Source organism: Plecotus auritus, assembly GCF_963455305.1.
Source record: "Plecotus auritus genome assembly, chromosome: 4".
NCBI lineage: Eukaryota > Metazoa > Chordata > Mammalia > Chiroptera > Vespertilionidae > Plecotus > Plecotus auritus.
Window position 1 is genome coordinate 124,878,830 of NC_137775.1, and position 20,378 is coordinate 124,899,207.

Here is a 20,378-nt window from a genome sequence, read left to right on the forward strand (position 1 = left end):
AGTGAGGGCTTGTATGGAAGGCAACCAATCGGTCTCTCTCCATTCCTCTCCCTAAAAAACGTATCCTCAGGAGAGGATTTTTTTTTAAAAAAAAGCTAAATCAATAACTGTCAGGTGTGCGGGTAAACTCTCTCAGCAGATAATTTAACAGTACTTGGGCCTCAGTTGAAATTTGGAGTACTGCCACTAATGACTACCATTGGCAAGACTGTTGAAAAGTGTTTTCTTATCTTTTCATGACACACTCACCAAAGAAACTCCTGGCTTAACCTAAATCATGCTCTTCTGAAGAATCCACTCTTTCCATAATTGAATGCTTTCTCTCAAATAATACCACATATCTACTTTTGTTTTACAGAAATATTTCAGCTGTTAATATGTATTCCATATCAATATTTTACACATGACCAAGAATAAAATATTTGTGTGACAGAACACATAGTAATGAGAATTTTAAGATGGGTTACTCTGTGGAGTAACCATAAAAATAAAGTGTAACTTACAATGAATGTGCTTACAACTACCTAACACCTTTTGCAAGATAAACACTTATGAGTAAGAATAATAAACTAGTAATATCTGATTAGAAAAGAACTGATAGAAAATTATAGTTACCTTCATTGTCTCAATAAAAGCAGCAGTTAAAATATGATGTGTAGCAATAAAGTTTTCTCTAAAACTTTCTAAACTTAAGAGGTAATAAAAAAATTCCCACATTTTGATAACTTATAGTAATCCTAACATTTATTGTAACATGCCATGCACTGTTCTAAGTATTTTAAATGTGTTTTTCATTTTATCCTCACAACTTATGAGGTTAAGAAGTACTGGGATCCCTATTTTATAGGTGAGGTAATTAGAGCACAAAATGGTTAAGTAACTTGCACTATGTCACTCAGTAAATAATTTGTGGATCCAGAAATTTCACCAACTAATCTGGCTCCAAAGCATTACACTAAACTGCCAATAAGGTAATGTAGTGAATGTGCTTTGCAAATGTGCAAATGTTAGGTGCACTGATGAAGGGCACATGCATTGTAGTCAGACTTAGTATCAAGTCTCAATTCTGTAATATACTACTGATGTGAACTTGAATAAATCACTGAACTTCTCTAAGTTTCAATTTCCTGTACTACAAAATGAGGAAAATGAAGTAACAGTTCTTACTTGAGAGAGTTGTTGGTGAATTAGGGGTACTATGCATGTAAAGGATTAGCAGAGTGCTTGGCATACAATAAGCACTCCATGAACATTCATTATTATTAGCTAAGAATTCTCTTTATTATCATAAACTCTCATTTTAGTACTGGTGATATTTCCTAAAATAAGTGAAATCTATCAATACTAAGATAGTAAAAATTTATGAACTTAAGATCCAAAGCGTCAAAGTATATGACAACATGCTTTTGAGATGGAAAAGGCTCCTGCTTACTTTAATATCATTATCAAACATTTATTTAAAGAGCCTGGTATACATCAAATATGCTAGGCACTAAACAAAATTATTAAGACACAGACCCTGACTTCAAAAACACACAATCAGCCCTAACTGGTTTGGCTCAGTGGATAGAGCGTCGGCCTGCGGACTGAAAGGTCCCAGGTTCGATTCTGGTCAAGGGCATGTACCGTGGTTGCGGGCACATCCCCAGTAGGAGGTATGCAGGAGGCAGCTGATTGATGTTTCTCTCTCATCGATGTTTCTAACTCTCTATCCTTCTCCCTTCCTCTCTGCAAAAAATCAATAAACTATGTATTTTTAAAAAATACACAATCAAGCAAATTAATTCTGCTGAGTGGGCACACAGCAAAACCTCCAACTTTGGGCATTTTCCCAACCAGATGCACCTGTGTTCCCCTGTTTGTGGTACACTAGTGGTGAATATATGCAGAGGAAGAAGTCTAAAATTAAATTATAAACCAGACAAATAGAATATAGAACATTAAGATTCAGGAGAAAATGAGCTGACTTCACACCCTCTTGCCTTCTCAAAAAACATTTTAGCTATCTTGGTTCTAAGATCTCTTGTTACCCAGAAAAGAAAACAGGAAAGATAAGAGTTGGAAGCTCAAAACATGAGTCAAAGGAAAGGTCTACAGGAAAAAATTTTGAGGAGAAATAAATTTGGGAAGTTAAAAAGGCAAAATAATTGTGACTTTAAATGAAATATGTTTTATTCTGCATTCTATCATGTGCCTGATGACTTAGAAACCAAACAACTAGTAACAGTTCTTAGATTGCTGATCCCTACTCCTCTTCAATCCTGAGGTTTTGATTAGCTCTTAAAGTCAGAGAAGAGGAAAAGAATAACAGAGTGCTGAAGGATCTTGTCTAACAGCACAGCCAACAGCATGCTACACATATCCTAGAGCACGGTTTCAGATTAACTAACAGAACCATGGCTAAATCATAATTCTGGTAATCTATGGAGTCCATTAGATAAGTGACTTCTAAAACTCCTAAGGATCTGGAATACTTCCACAGGCCTCTGCAATAAACCTAAAAACCTCATTTCCAAAGTTTTACAAGTATTTCTATCTCATCTTCAGTGGTCATGCTATTTGAAGAGATCTTTCACAACTTCACAACAATAAATGATATCCACTTATGCCTCTCTATCTCCATAACTAGTTGTCATAACACCTACTGGGAAACTCCTCTTTCTATACCCACAGCCTCAAGCCACAGCAAAGGAACAACACTCCTCCCATTCCCGCCCCCTTCCCCCTGCTACTGCATCCATAGACTCTTTAAAACAAACTGAGAACAGACTATTGACCATAAAACAACATAAAAATCACATTCCTAAAAATTGTTAAGGTACTTTTAAACAATGCAAGCAATCTGTGTCAACAGAAAACTTGACTCATATATACAAAACTAAGCTAAAAATTAAATATGGGTAATTTATATATTTTTCAAGAATATGTATATATTCTTCAAGAAGGTTTTCCTCTTGAAATAGGGAATAAACAAGAAAAAATAAGAGACATGAACTAAGTCATTGTGCATTCAAGGTACATCTGCTAATGAATACCTGCCCAGTGTCAGCCATACCTCATCCAGCCCTCACTTGTACTATCCAAACTTAGGAAATTGAAGTGCAAGCCCTATCTTTTGTTTCTACTTTTCATCACACTTAGGAGAGGACCGTATCTTCAGGAAGAAAGATGAGTTAAATTCTAAAGAAAAACTCTTAATTGAGCCAATAGCAGCAAAGGTGGTTATTATCTATAGCCAGAGACAGGTCTTAATATATTATAAGCAGTTTCTGATGGTTCTTTTACCTCCCTACACCAAGAAGAAAAAGTGCTATCAATATTTGTTTATATAGCCTACATGCAAAATGGCTTCCAACACCAATTTCCTAGGCTTCTTCTCAAGAGGCTCAACCCTAAGCCTCTGAGAGAGAGCAAGATTCAAAATAAAACCAAAAAATAAGAATGAAGACCAGAAAGGAATAGGAAGAACAAAGAGTTTAAAATCACTTCTTACTTGTTCATTCTACCTTTCTAAACTGGTCCCAGTTTAGCCTCTAACTTCTATGTCTGCCATAATCTGTTAGTTGGGTTATTAGGATAAATATTCCTAATCTCTCTAGGCCCTTCTAATGTAAACCAGTCCTGACAAAGTTTTATTTTTTTCTCAGTGACTCACATAATATTTTTGAGTTCTTGAACCCTCTGTCTCTCCTTCTAAATTCCTGTGTAGCCCTACAGTTATGACAGAGAAAACATGTGGAAACAGGTGAGTGAAGTAAGAAAATCCCAGCAATTGGGCTCCCCTCTTTCTTCCATATAGTATTTAAGAAGTAAAGCAGAGAAGAAAAGTCTGACATACAGATGAAAGGCTGTAGTAAAGAGCTAACCCAAGCTTTTTAAGAATTATCTTATCTTTTCACTGGTTATAGGTACTTAAGTCTGGAAAATATCTTTGGAATATGTCTTGTGTGTAGGAATGCATAAAAGATAACACTTTGCAAAAGTCAAACATACATGTTTAATAATGTGCAACTAATGAAGATGGTTTATAAATGAAATACCACCTACACATTTAGTTCCCTAAATATATTACACTATTAATCATTAAAGTTAGACCTATAAGTACAAGTTTTCCATATGTGGAAAAGTAAATCTGTTTTTAAATTAAAGAGAAATTATAACTCTAATTTTTAAAAATAAAACTATCAAGATATAATTCAAGTGTAGCTGCTCATAGTCACTGAATAAATTTAAATTTGATAATAAAACATTTAAGTTTCAACCAATGCACCTTTGTTGAAGCACATTTAGCTGAAATAACTCCAAGTCTGGTTTATTTCCATCACATATAGTACATTTTTCCAACAAGAGCATGTACATTCAATATAGAACATTTCCAGCAACAGTTACAGTCTTTCTAGTTTCCTTTCACAGTATATTTTAGTGCAAAGCACTGGGGAGGGTAAATGTTTCTCTAGCTATAGAAGTATTTTATTATGACCTTGTGGATCTTCAACATTTTAAAATTTTATACAAAAGTATATAGATGGACAGGGTCCCTCCTAAGTACAGGTATGAACCTATATAAAAACATGGTATATTCTCTGCTGTACCTTTTAAAATTATAATTTGACAAAAATTACTAAAAAATAAAATATTCCCTAAAAAGTACAAAAGATTGATACACAAAACCTGTCCAAAATTTCATAAAGATAGGTGTACTTCTGCTTTTCCTAAAATCTTGATTATAAAAATGAACAAGAATTCATTATTTTCCAAATTTTACAGTAGGAATCAAATATCTAAAGTGGTCATTTCAGATTTTACTTGGGAGAAAAAAATCAGGGTTTATACCCCACCTGCCTTTTTTAGCAATATTTAAAGGAATAAACTAGTATCATAAGAAGTGGTTGTGCATGGATTGTCAGCATCCATAAAATATCGGTAAGCTATTTACTACCTTCATATTAACATTAGTAAATGTGTGGTCTTTTAAAAAAATAGAAACTGAAAAATTAAGTTGCATCTATTATTAAAGTGCTTTGTATAAAATTTAAAGAAAAATAGGGGAATGTTAATTTTCCAAAAACCTCAGATGTTTACAAATGAAAAATGTAATGATCATGGGTGAAAATGAACTGGAACTTTCCTGTAAGTATATATTTTAGAATGAAACTTCCAAACATTTAAGTGCTGGAGAACAAGTTAGAAATAAACGAATGTAAAAATAATTACCAATAATTAGTAAGCTAAATATGTATAATGTGTTGATACTAATTTGTCTTTTGGTCATAACATACACTCACTAGGAAACCAGATATCTGTACAATCCAGATGAAAATTTTGCCAAATGAATTGGAACAAAACTAAAATCACTAAGATATCAAGTCTTTGTCAATTAAAAATCACCAGTGGTGATATTTTCTTCAGGTTGTTGATCGCTTTAATCAACAAATTGTTTGAAAAACAAAATTTGCAACATTTTTGTAGACACTGGTTAGCTGATGGACTGTGATGACAATATGTAAATGTCACAGCTACTTGAAAGTGCTGGGAAAGGCAGTGCCTTTGAAACAAGTGGTTAGATAATTATCCTTTTAGTGAGAAAACAGCAGTTACAGTCAAATATTTATGAAAATGTTTTTCTTTTTTTTTCTCATAGTACCATTTGAAGACGTTTAGTGGTTCTAACACCAATTTAAAGTCTTTCCACAAATATGAACTCCAAACCTTTTCGTACATCACTTGAAGTTATCTGAGGAGAAATGGAATAAATGAACACTTTTGAGTTCACCAATCAAAGCTTGTTTTTAAAATTATACAATAGTAAATCACTTCTAAAGAATGGTTTCATCACAAGTTTTCCACAAAAATAAAAAAATGTTATAATCAAACCACAACATTTAACCTACTCAGCACTCTTGAGAACCTGAATCCAAAACTAACTTAATACTAATTAAATATATTAATTGCCTTATCTCAGGGGACACAGGTACTGGAGGTAAACTTTAAATTAAAAATATAAAGAGACTTGAAAAAAAAAAGGATAGGGAATCTACTCCTTATTTTATATTGCATTTTAAAAATCTACATTTGTTCCAAAACCTCCTAAAAAAGTATTTTTTTTTCTTTCTTCCCAACAGGGATTTCACTTTTCTTGCAACGCACAACCACACCAAAAAAAATTTTCTTAATCCCTATTTAATAATATTAACTATATTTTTTAAATGATCACCAAAAAGGTTATTTAAACAAAAAAAGGAAAAATAAGAGGATTTGGGATCTAAGTAATCATGCTTCTCATAGATCAAACTTAAAAATGGTAATTGACACATACTCCCAAGGAGAAGGAAAAAGAAATTTCAAACTTTTATCAAGTTTCCCCCTTTGCCTAGAAGCACTATATTAAATGTAAATACTAATGCTAATCATTCTAAATTCAATTTGGGGATTTTTTTTTTGAGTGCAGCACTTTATTTAGCTGTCACAGATTAATTTTTACAATAATTACAGTGCCTCAAAGGACTTTTTTCCTATAATTATCACCTTCACAAATTCATTCTTCTAATATATTTAACTTTCCTACAATGCATTTATTAGTAGATTAAGTCACTGAATCAAATTAAACCTGTGCAAAGTTAAACAGAAGACTTCTATTGTAAACATAAGCCAATATAAATGTATATTTTACAACATAGAGAGGAAAGCACTGACCCTGTGCCATCTACCTATAACTATATTGCATTGTCCTGTGGAAGATAAGTTCTGAAGTTAACTTTTGTTCCCAAGCCACTGGAATAAAGGTCACTGAAGAGGAAATGCAATATGTGCATTACTCTTGCAGTTCCCACTGCCATAAGATATATGGAAGCAAATGTGTTAAAATGGAACCAGCTATAAATTATGGTCAAATGATTTTTTAGTTCGATGGGGAGAAAAAAGCAAAACTCTGTTAACTGTTCCTCACCAGACAAGAGCCTTAGATCTTGTACTTCGGCCTTTGGTTTTGTTTCCTTCAGGTGAATTGGAAGCATTTGCCTTATGAGTTTTCTTATGATGTTCAAGATAAGTCTTTTTGGCAAATGCCTTTCCACATTTATTGCATCTGTGAAGAGAGAAGTTTTTTGTGACTTTTACTTCAATACCAACGTCAGCTACTTCATACTTTTTACTAGGAGAGTTAGAAGTGCCATCATGTTTTGAATCGCTATGTTTTGCTTCATCCCTCGAAGGGCCTCTTTTTGCCACTTTATTTAGAACAAAATCAATGGGCTTTTTTATAGCTCTGATCTCCAAACTGGCTGTTATTTTCCCAAGATAGCGGGATGACTTTTTATGAACCACAGTTATATGTCGTATCACATCACGCTTCCGACGAGTTTCATAAGTGCAAAGAGGGCACTTGTAGAATTTAACATAAATGTTATTCCCATCTGTGTGCAACTCAATGTGTTTAGTCAAGTTCTGTTTGGAAGTAAACTGACGTTTACAAAGTTTACAGTAAAGTTGCTTAAAGTCAAAGCCAGCTGAAAGTTTTGGTTTCCTGGTTTTTTGCTGGCCACCTGCAGCAGGCGGACTGGTTGATTTAGGGCTTTCAGAGTCTTGTTTAACTGTATTTTTCTGTGCCGCCGGTGTGTTCTTTTTTTCATTTGAATGATTTGTTCCCTTTAATTCATTCTGTGGAGAATGGGTAATGGAAGGGGGTGAAGATTCTACAGAATCTGCTGGTTCAACTTTAACTTTTATTTCTGAACTGTTGGCAGTATTATTAGGGCCTTTCTCTCTTTTAGAGTTTGTCCCAGAAAGAGTTATCTTGTGGGCCATTTGCATATGTCTTTTAAGCATTATTTGTGAACTATATTTCCTCTTGCAAAGGAGGCATTTGCATGCGGTTAAATTGTATTCAGCCTTTGAAGACGACTTTTGTTTTCGAGTCTTAAAAGATTTTTTAGGAGAAACAGAATCCAGGAACAAAGGTTGCCCAGGCTTTGTTGCTATATCAGGAGTAATTGAATCCCTCCTTAGTCCTCTATGAACTTCATCAAAATGCCTCCTTACATTCGCTTTTGTAGCAAATGATTTACAACATACTGGACAACTCCTACTTAATGGAACTAGAACATTCTTACTGCGTCCTTTAGAGGTTTGGTTTGGATTCTTTCGTGTTTCAATGTACTTTTTTAATTCTTCCATCTTTTTCTTATGTACTTTTCGAATGTGACGACGAACACCTCGTCTGGAATTAAATTCTTTTCTACAAAGACAACATATCAACTGGTGACCAAAATCAGAATTGTCAGAAGTTTCCAAGTCAGCCTGTGATTCCTGAGGTTGTTCATCAGATGTGGGTGCAACTTCATCTGCAACCATCTCAACAGGAGGGGGCTCTACAGTTTCCACCTCTGTAACTGTAACTGGTACTGTTTTAGAATGTTCAGTGTCACTTTCTGGTATTTGAACTTCAGTTTGTTCAGGAGTAGTACTGCTTGACTCTGTGACTTCAGTAGGATTATCAGTCCTTGAAATATACTGAAACACTGCATTTTGATTAGTTTCTATGGGTTCTAGCTTAATAATATATTCTCGCTTGTCCACACTTGGATATATGGCTTCTAGGAGATCATTTATGGCTTGGCTTTGTTTATCATTTACATCAGGAAGGTCTGTTAAGAAAAAATAACATTTTAATCTGGAATAATTTGCCTGCAATATAGCCTTCTAATATTTTTCAATGTATTATGAACAGCTATCTTAAAATTTGTATTTCTGGTTCATGTTCATTTTCGTAACAGCATTATCTCTTTTCAGTATTTTATGAAGATAAAAACTAGTATTAAACTAAAATTTGCTTTAATTTAAGACCTCAACATAGTATGCAAATGATAAGAAATTGCAACAGAAGAGGTACTTCCACTTTTAAGTGCCCTTACTATAAAATACATAAGCACATGGGCATCCTAAACAATAAAATATTTCTTATTTTTAGGCAACCAAAGGCAAATCAAAGTTTTCATAACCCAAAATGGATACAATATAATGAAGAATGTTACTACATATAAAAATAATTTTTTAAGAAAATGTAACAGCATTCCTATTAACCTTATCCATAACAAATTAACTACTCTAATTGTATGGAGACATACTTATGGAAATGAAAAAGAAAATTTGTAGGAAAATATATAAACACTAGAGGCCCAGTGCACGAAATTCATGCATGGGGGAGGGTCCCCTCACCCCAGCCTGCATCCTCTCCAATCCAAGACCCCTCAGGGGATGTCTGACTGCCGGTTTAGCCCATAGGGATTGGGCCTAAATTGGCAGTCGAACATCCCTCTCACAATCCAGGATCTCTGGCTCCTAACAGCTCACCTACCTGCCTGCCTGATCGCCCCTAACTCCTCTGCCTGCCGGCCTCATCACCCCTAACCACCTCTGCCTGTCGGCCTGATCGCCCCTAACCCTTCTGCCTGCCAGCCTAATCACCCCTAACCGCCCTCGCCTGCTGGCCTGATCGTCCCTAACTGCTCCCCTGCTGGCCTGATTGCCCCTAACCGACTCTGCCTCAGACCCCGCCACTGTGGCTTTGTCTGGAAGGAGGACTGCACGACCGGCAGATGTCCGGTCTACCCGGTCTAATTAGCATATTACCCTTTTATTAGTATAGATGAGTAACATGACATATAGAAGTATTTGCTAAACCCAGTCCTATGTGTCTCCTTAACATGACACAATTCTATTAAAACAAATGATTAAAAACCATGGATTTATTCCAAAAACAGTTTTATTTACTTGTACAATAATTACACCCTCTATAGGGAACTAAATATTCCTATTAAAACAGAGTTGGCTAACACTAGTTACGTTTCCACATACAACTCTAAATTCAAGCCATTACTTATTAAATACAGCATCATATTACCTATCAGTTTAGAAAACAAGATATGACTCATTATAGCTCTTCTTATGTACTTCCTTTTTAAAATGGATAAACTGTCTATAAGAAGAATAACACCTTCACAACAGTATCTCTAGAATGAGTACTACCAAGAAGAGAGCACAATAATCCTACAAATCCATTTACCTACAGCATTGGGCAAAAGTTGTTTGTATGGAAATATACAATAATTAATAAATAATAAGAATAAACTCTAGTTTCACATACTCACAACTGTAAACCTACTTTTGCCACACCCTGTATTTCCCTCTCTAAGTCATACTAAAAAATAACAAGGATTCACTACCAGAAAATTATTTTATTTTTAATGGTATTTTAATTAAAAAGTTAGATTTGAAACTAATATTTATAGACTTTTCATTTGTATCTCAATGATATTTTTATAATCTTTTCATTTATATATCAATTAAAAAATAGTATGTAGCTCTAACAGCAGTATCCAAGTATGAAATTTTTACTTCACTTATGTCTTATAATGCTTTAAATCAGTTTCATGCTGATATTTGAAGTTTGTATTTCAACCCCATCCCAAAAAGTTTAAGCTTAAAAACACACAAAATCCATAATGCAATATAGTATCAAACTGGCAAAATAAGTTTCATATTGTGTAAGTCCACAAAGAGTTAAATCCCTGAACAAAAAATTACGAAAGTAAGCTATTACTAAAATATTTTAAGGAATTTACATGAGTTCTTTAAAGCAAGAAAATAACACCATTATAGCAACTTAATTATACAGGGGCAATACACTTAATTCAACGAACATTTGGTTCCACAAACACTTTACTGGCCTACTATCTGCCTTATTCACATTAAGTTATTTCAGATCTCAAGTTAGCCCATAATACAATCTAATTTCTGATAAAATGACTGATCTAAATAAATTTCAACGAGAACAAAATTGATCTTCAAATCAAGACCTAGAAAACAGTAGAAAGATTAACACTCTCTACCATTCCCATGAAATCAACTCATTTACTCATTCAACCTTCTCATTCACTTAAGAGGAATCTTAGTAAATGATCATTCATATCTGGTAACACGATGTTAAAGAAGTAAAGACAAAAAATACCAATATCCCCTTCAAGAATTAGTATTGTAACTTACATAAATCCTGACTATTAACTATGATTCATATGAACATTCAAAAACAATATTCAATATTTTAATACAAATAAATATACTCATATATCTAACCTCATATATCTATAGGAAAATCCAAGTGAAAAGCACAGGTATAAAAGTCCATATCTAAGAAACTGAATATAACATTGAACCAAGTATTTAATTTTATTCTCTATCATTAAATTATCCATAAATGGATATCCATAATTTAACACAAACATACAGTTGAAATATAAGGATACTTAATTGTAAAATGTATAACTGAATAAATGACTGAAACTTACTGTCATCCATCTGGAGACTTGGTGGGCAGTAGAATTTTTTGTGGGTAATTAAATTTGGTAATCCTCTGAAGAGACTTCGGCATAATTTACATTCAAAAATAGTGTCCACATCTTTTAATAAAATGTGTTTCAGCTGTTTAGTTCCTAAGGGGAGGGAAAAAGAAAACTTTACACAAAAGGTAACTTCAATATGTACTTTTAAACTGAACAACCATTGATGAGACTCCAAAAGTACAGTTTTACTTGTTAAAAACATTATATAGACATTTCCAATTATTACCACAGTGTGTTACTCACAATTTAGTTATAAACTAAGTTTTAAGCAAAAATCCTTCTATCATTTGGATATAAGGACAACTAAAATTAATGCTATTTTTCTAATTCTGAAGTCAATCAATTCTTGGGATATCCCAACAGTGGTCTCAACATCTATTTGTTTGATCATCAAAATGACCTGGAAATAAAGATGTGTGTGACCCATCCCAGAAATTCTGATTCTATAGATCTGGAATGGGACAGAAAAATTAAATGTCCCCATCCCCTCTCACTCCCTGCCAAAGTTTTTGCCTGGTTCTTCAAGCTTGCTTCTGCATTAGGAAGTAAACATGGAGTTTGCTAACACATTTTCCCCTGGTTCCTTAAAGAAAGTCAAAACTGTCCAGCCAGCGTGGCAGAGTGGTTGAGAATCCACCTATGAACCAGAAGGTCGCAGGTTTGATTCCCAGTCAGGGCACATGCCCAGGTTGCAGGCTCGATGCCCAATGTGGGACTTGGCAGGAGGCAGCCGATAAATGATTCTCTCTCATCATTGTTTCTATCTCTCGCTCCCTCTCCCTTCCTCTCTGAAATCAATAAAATTTTTTTTAAAAGTCAAAACTGTGTCACAGGAATGTCTGTGACTTTTCTTTTTTAAATCAGCTCAAATTACTTCAGATTCTGGGCCAACTAAGGATTATGGCCATTTAGTGTGAGAGTAGATCTTGTCCATAATCTTGAATTTTGCTTAAGCCTCTTGATACCGCTATAAATTTACTCAAAACCTTTTCCCTCCAAAAGTTACCCCAATTGCAAATAATTCAATATTGACATAAGCCTGCCTTCTCCACTAAGATTATAAACTCCAAAGCAGCCAAGACCAAGTATGTCTTACTTATAACTACAAAGTATTCAGTTCTAATAGTGCTCAATAAATATTCGTTAAAGAAGTGGCAGTGATCTAGGAATTCTAAGCATTGTGACAAAATAGCAAAAGGCAGAGAAAAAATAAATGGCAACAAGCATCTAATCTTTAAAATAAAAACATCCACCAGGAATAAAACACAAATGGAAGGTCTTCTGTCACTACTTCCTACAGGTCATTGCCATAGGTAAATTGAAAAAATTGACCTGCAATGCTTTACTATTTAATGAGCCTTCAGTTTTCTCAAATAAAAGGAAATGATAATATTGATTTAATTTAAAAACAAGTGTCCTGAGAAATACCTTTAAGACTACTTATGTGTAAAGTGCTCTTTCATTCAACAACTATTTGACTCTCTGTTTAAGCTCTGGAACTACTAAAGAATAACCACAATCTTACTAATACAATTAATATTGGCGGGTCCATAAAAATATTTAATTCAACCTTTGCAATCTGTTTATATTTAATTTTCATATTAATCATCATTTTGTATTTTATCATCATTTTGAAAATAGACCAAACTTCAAAATTTTACTGAAAAAGGATTCATTAGCAGTTTATCAGAACTTTACTAAGTCTTTAGAGGTTCCAATTTTGATAGTCGTGTGACCTTGAAGAGTTGTATAATCCTTGCACTTTGACTTATCCATATTGTAAAATGAACAATCCAAACCTATCTTGGAGAAATTATTAAAGCGGATATGAACCTAAATCCCCCCCCCCCAAATTATATATTTGGGTTTCTATTGCAAAATATATACAGGCAGTCCTCAGGTTACGTCGGACTCGACTTAAACGTCGTTTCGTGGTTATGTCGCCATCTCCCATTTACAGTATTTATAAAAAAAAAAAAGTTTCATCATTTCGACATATGTACACATGTGCTTTATGTTTTTTATTATTTACCACAAGTAAAGGTCAGGAATTATCTTTCTTTTGAATTTATTTTACTGTTTCACTTCAATACTGCTGTGTATGTGCTCCATGTGAGTGACATAGGGGCTTATGTAGGTGGGCTCTGACTTACGGCAAAAATCATGCCGTAGGAACGGATCTCCGACATAACCTGAGGACTGCCTGTATATAAAACTAGAGGCCTGATGCACGAAATTGTGCAACAGTAGGCCTTCCTTCCCCCGGCTGCCAGCACCAGCTTCCCTCTGGCACCTGGGACCTGGGCTTCCTTCCGGCCGCCAGCAGGCACCCAGGACCCAGGCTTCTGTCGCAGCCCCGGCTTCATCCGGAAGGTCATCTGGAAGGACATCCGGTCTAATTAGCATATTACTCTTTTATTATTATAGATGAAATAATTTCCACCATTTCCCAAATCTAAATCAATGTTTACTAGACCATATTACCACAAAATCAGAAAACATAAATTTAAAAAGATTCAGAAGACAGCTTGTCTTCTTTATAAAAAAGTAAATTCACATATAAACATACACACACACACACATTTGCCTAATCCATTTCACATTACAAAATATATTGGCAATAAACTGCTACTCTATTTCTAGTTCACAGTTAAACTCCTAAGGGACTGACAAACTATAAGAGGTAGACTAAAAAAAGTACTTTATATAAACTTCTCTACTGATCTACATAAAGTTCTCAGGAAGAAAACATAAAAACTTTTTGCAGTTTAATTCTAATTAAAAGACCTTCAAGACCTACACTAAAGATTCAACTCTGCCTTTTAAGGTAGTCAAAAAGGACTAAAGAGGGACACAGAAATAACCTGAACTAGGTTAACATAAGAATTCAACTCAAGAGTTACATAAAAAGTACAGCATGAGGTTATACATTTTTTAAAAGCTACTTGTAAAAATAAAAGACTGCATTCCTAAATCAGACATATCACTGTCTACCAGGCTCTGAATCGACCATAAAAAAAACCAATACCAATTTCTCATATATTTCTAGTTATACAGTAACTAGAAGCCCGATGCACGAAGATTCGTGCAAGAATGGGCCTTCCTTTCCCTGGCTGCCAGCACCACCTTTCTGCTCTGCCCCCAGAGCCGCCTCTTTCCGCTCCGGCCCCACCTTCCCACGCTGCCCAGAGGCCCTGAGCAGCTGGAGCGGTGCGGAACGCCTTCATCGTCACCATGGTGACGACACAAGCATCCTGCCCTGGCCGCTCGGTGCCTGTGTATGCAAATTAACCTTCCATCTTTGTTAGGTTAATTTGCATACTCACTCCTGATTGGTTGGTGGGTGTCGTGAAGGTACGGTCAATTTGCATCTTTCTCTTTTATTAGTGTAGATATTCAGTATAGAGTGCCCAGTAAGCGCACAAAAACAGAAAAGTATTTGGCTCTAATTAATCAACCTTAATTATTGATCACAAATGCTACCCTCCCCCCACCTCTGCACACTCACACAAAACAGTTGTGTTGATCCAGGCATACTAAATGTCTTTCAGGTCCACAGATATACCAAATTCTATCTCTCCTACTTTTCAGGCCTTCACCTTTTTTCCCCTCTTATGAATTCTTCCATTTCCCTGGTCTGGCTCACTTGTAATACTTCAGATCTCATGTTATATGTCACATTCTCCAGGAAACCTCTTTGACCCCTCCTATTGTTTTTGTTAAGAGTTCTTTATCTATACCCTCATAGTATCCTATACATCTATATTATTACCCCACTACCATGTAATTAACTACTTATCTGTATCCCCATTTACCTGGAAGCTCTAAAAAGAACAGAGAAGAGATCTTTATTGCTCACCATTATATTCCCAGTCCTCAGGACCATGGCTTATTAACATTTTTTAAATGACATATTGAAGAGCTTTCTTTATATGTTTAAGAAAACCCTCTCTATAAATAAGATTTTTCTAGTCTATGTAGAGTGGACTGGGAAATCAAAAAAGGGACCTGAAAGATTTTCTAATTCTGCTTACACATTTTACCAATGAGAAAAATACTTTTAATTTTTTATTCCATAAATACAGACAAAAAAAAAAAAAAAAAAAAAAAAACATTTTTCCCAAAGTTAGTTTCAGTAGCCATTTAAGGTTTTTTGTTTTTTTCCCATGGGAGTCTAATAACTTTATTCTAATCAGCTACCATTTTCTAATTGCTCTGCTACCAATCAGACATAGCCAACCACTATGTCTTCATAAACAGCTAAAACCTGAGACAACAGACATGGTCACCTAGATAGCACCATAAAGTTCTTCCAACAGCTCTTGATCCTGGGGAAAAAAAGCCATGGTGCCTTCCTCCTAATTATTCCTTTTTCTCCCTCTTTCTTACCTTAATTATCTTAGAAGTCACTATATACTATTTACACAGATCACCAATCAGTATTTTTCCAAACACCAGCCCTCCAAAGGGTATGGTTTTTGATGCCTAGAAATTAACTAATTAGTGAATATTTCAGATTCTCACATAATAGTTGTGTAATAAAAATTAATTAAACCTCATCAAGGGTTTATCTGATGCTATTCCTTAATGCCAAATACATTGTATAAACTGGCAAAATAAAATGGTATACTGCTGGCTTTATTGTTGACTCACACATGAGCTCAGTCTTCAGAATTATCATCCCAGCATTGCAAGCAAATCTGTAACTCCTGTCAAACCTTCTGAGTTCCAAGACAAGCATGAAAGAAATTTGTAACTAATCATGCCTTAACATAAGTACTTAAAGGTAAAAAGTAGAAAAACTTAAGAAAATTGAAATTGTTATCTTAAAACCACCACTTACAAGGGTCGGTTAAAAAAAATCACAAGGGTACCCTACTGGCATGGCTCAGTGGTTGAACATCGACCTATGAACCAGGAGGTCACAGTTCGATTCCTGGTCAGGGTACATGCCCAGGTTGCGGGCTCAATCCCCAGTTGGGGGTCGTGCAGGAGGCAGCCAATCAATGATTCTCTCTCATCACTAATGTTTCTATCTCTCCCTCTCCCTTCCTCTTTGAAATCAATATAAATATATTTTAACAATATATGTAAAAATTTTGAAAATCACAAGGGTAATTGTGGAACACTGCCACATACGACAATAAATTTATAAACACAATAAAGTTATTTTAGTGCCTACTTGGTGAATCTTTCAGTTTAATTTAACAGATATTTATTGAACACCTATTAAACACCAAGTACAATGTTATTATTCACTGGGGACATGAAAGTGAAGTGTATGATCTAGGCCCCTGAGAAATTCCCAGACTAATATAATGGCTGCTCTCCTAGGAATGTAGCCCCAAATAACATGCTTTGAAGATGAATTCAAAAACCAACAAATCAAACAAATAAATCTATTTTTTATTCATTCAAAAACTATTTGATCTTTAAAATATCTAGATTGTAAATTTCCTACAGTTGCTATGTAACAACAACAAACAAAAAAGGCACTCCCTTATATATCTCTGATAAATCACTAGTCCTTTGCTTACAGAGACAGGACTGAGACATCATCACCCAGTCACAGCTTATACTAAACTGACATTAATGTTGCTTTAAGTAGCAAAAAAACACCTTCAAAGAAGGAAAATAATGACAATAGCAAATATACAAACCTAATTCTCATTTTCGCTACAATTTATTCCTCCTTAAAAGATGTTGTTCCTTGTACATAGCAGTATTATATTCTATAGGCAGACTCTTTTCCCAATAATATATATTATCTCTCTTTACAATATTATACATTTCAAGAATTAAAAAAGATGTCAACTTCATATTAAACTAGTTTTAAATACTGGACAAAGTTATTATCCTTCTCTTTCTCCCTATTTTTCTATTTCTAACCTCAGGAAAATCCATAGCTCCTTTGCCTCTACCATAAGACTAGAAGACGAAGAAAGAATATTAAACTCAATTAAGTCCATTTTAATAAATGTCTTATGAAAGTATAAATATTTTTGTTATTTTAATATTTATTTCAGTTTAGGGAGAAAGCTCAGGAAGGAAGCTAAAATAAAAATGTGAATAGAAAGGAGGGAAATTTGAAAACAGCAAGTTACAGAAGTGATCCTAGAGGATAAAAGCCAAGGCAAGGCTCTAGCAAAGGACAGGGTACAGTAAAGGTGGTACCACAAGTCAGGGATTCAGAGCAAATGACATGTCTCCAATCACCCAACCATCAGGGATGTCAGAGTAGAAAATCTGTCGGTTGAAGCAAAACAGACAGTTTCCTTAAAAAAAAAAAAAAGAGAGAGAGAGAGATATCTATGGACAGATGTCAAACAACAGTGGATTGTATTACTAATAAAGCAAAGATATATAATATGCACACTTGACTACTATTTGTATTATGAAGAAAATAAGGGATTTATGCTTGTATATGCATAGAAGGTCTCTGGAAGAAGACACAAACCATGTAGCAGTGGTTGCCCGAGAAAAAAGAAACTTATTTTTATATATCGTTTTGTACTTCTTTATTTTTTTTAAACCACAAGCACAATTCCAAAAAAGAAAAACCTATTGAAATTAATTTACAAGTCAAGCACACTGAAATAAAGAGCTATCAAAGGTAAAGAAGGATTTGTAATTTAAAGCCAGAAAAAAAAAGACCAAAGCAAAAGCTGAAGTGTGAGGCAAAGAGAATGGGTCAAAATTGGTCATGCAGTCAGTAGTACAGCACACATGGGGGTAGGTGGACCTAAAAAATGAGTCAACTCCTTCCTCAGCCTTTTATGAACTTCCAGCTTGGGTAGGAATAAATACCAGGTCACAGACAGCCCAGTGTAGGCAGGAGAAGGTGAGTCACTTAAATAGAGATGATACCATAGCTGGAGACAATTAATCTGAGCTTGAAGATAAAGGTAGATATCCTAATATGACTACTGCCAACCTGACAGCCTCGGTAGGGTTAACAAGAACAAAAGCAAGGACTTCAGAGTTTTACCTTCAAATATCTGTCAGATCTATACCACCACCATGATAGTTCTTTAAATGCAATGTGTGTGATCCAGCTTATTGGAAAGAGCCTAGAAAGAGATGAGTTACTCAATGAAGGCTTGGAAGTAGAGGAACTGGGAAGAACTTGCAAATCTCAGGTTGGGAAGGGATCTCAATTCCTCCAAACTTCCATCTCACCCTCCCAAGGTTTTAGTCAGGCAACAGCTTGAACACCTCAGTGCTAAAGAAGAGCTACCTCAATAAACTTTAGATTATCCAGATATGTAAGAGATTATCTTGAAGAAATTAAAATTGCTTAGCTATAAGATACATTAATAAAGTAAAAAGTTCCTTTTTACTTATTTTTAATATGTTTTTGATTTCAGAGAGGAAGGGAGAAAGATCAATGATGAAAGAGAACCACTGATTGGCTGTCTCCTGCACGCCCCCTACTGGGGATCGAGCCCCCAACACAGGCATGTGCCGTTGACCAGAATCAAACATGGGACTCTTCAGTCTGCAGGCTGACACTCTATCCACTGATCCAAACCAGCTAGGGCTAAGAAATTCCTTTTTAAATCCATAATTAGTTTCCTTATACCAATCAGCATGTTTCTAAATCACCTCTAATTTAAATTACTGGGTAAAGAACTAAAATTATAGTATTTTCACAATTTGCCTAAATAAAAAATAACTGAGAAGGCAAATGTGTTGGGGACATTTTATTTTCTTATACATTTTTATTGATTTCAGAGAGGAAGGGAGAGAGAGAGAGAGAAATAGAATATCAATGATGAGAGAAAATCATTGATCGGCTGCCACCTGCATGCCCACTCTGGGGATTGAGCCCCCAACAGGGGCATGTGCCCTGATGGCAATTGAATTGTGATCTCCTGTTTCATAGGTTGATTGATGCTCAATCACTGAACCACACCAGCCGGGCTGCTGGGGACATTTTAAAAGGAACATACTACAAATTTCAGTCACTTTTCTTAAGCTTAAACCAGTGGTTCCCAACCTTTTTTGGCCATGCCCCACCTAAGCATCTCTAAAATCCTGATGCCCCCCCACTCTGTGACATATAATTCTTATTATTTAAAAAATGAACTCCTATTCACATGGAAGAAGCCTGAAAGGCCATTAACTTGGTCTAAACAAGCTTCCAAAGAACATGGCATCCACGAAAGAGAAAAATAAAAGAATGAAAGGACAGTTGAAATACTGAGGAAGAAATCACTAAGAAATTGTTAAAAAAAATAGTAAAAATATGAAGTGATATGAAAAAATAGCAAATAAAGTTTCAAAACATATAATAGAGAACTGAAATGCATAAATATGTCACAATATATATTTACATACTGTGTATGAAGCCCCTAGAACCATAAGAAATGCAAAAAATTCACTGTTAATAACTCATTCTCAAACTGCCCCCCTTAAAAGTCAAATTGCCCCCAGTGGGGCATCTGCCCCACGTTGGGAACCACTGACTTAGACAGTAAAGAAATGGCAAACACAGAAAACAGATATGACCACAGTTCAACAAGGAAACAAATAATTTCATTTTATATATTCATCTTTCAAAGTTAAAAAATATATACTTGAGTACAGGATCTTGCTGAAAAGGTATTTTTTACAGGACAAAGCATTTATGAATGAACCAATTCTAACTTCTTAATCAAATAACACTATAAAACTGAAGTAGTAGAAAATAACCTTATTAATTCCATATTATGAATTTTTAAAAAGCAAAGAATATTACTGTGTGAAAAGCTATTACCTTCATTTCCATGATATAAGAACAAAAAGAAATGTTATTGCTATACTAAAAGTAGCTAACAGAACTCTTACTACAAACAGAAACTAACCATTCTGTTATGCCAGAAATATATTTAAATACAGTCCCTAATAACTACAATTTTAATTATATTTACCATAGGAGAATTTAGCCTATCAATTATTACTGTTAGTCAAGGGTAATTATCAAAAGTAAAAAACAACAAC

The 20,378-nt window shown here is 34.6% G+C and overlaps 1 protein-coding gene across 3 annotated transcripts in view; it reads right to left on the bottom strand.

Moving 5' to 3' along the window:
• The window catches only part of ZNF800 (zinc finger protein 800), a 161,881-nt gene that overhangs the window by 18,958 nt on the left and 122,545 nt on the right, over window positions 1-20,378 (bottom strand). For 2 of the 3 annotated variants that reach the window (XM_080664039.1, XM_080664038.1), the window contains exons 4-5: window positions 11,343-11,486; window positions 6,947-8,642 (exon numbers count right to left, since the gene is read on the bottom strand). In XM_080664039.1, coding sequence (XP_080520165.1) covers window positions 6,947-8,642; window positions 11,343-11,486 — 1,840 coding nt within the window. Of the gene's footprint in view, window positions 1-3,977; window positions 5,735-6,946; window positions 8,643-11,342; window positions 11,487-20,378 lie in introns of those variants that run through there. The other variant, XM_080664040.1, reaches the window with a different exon arrangement.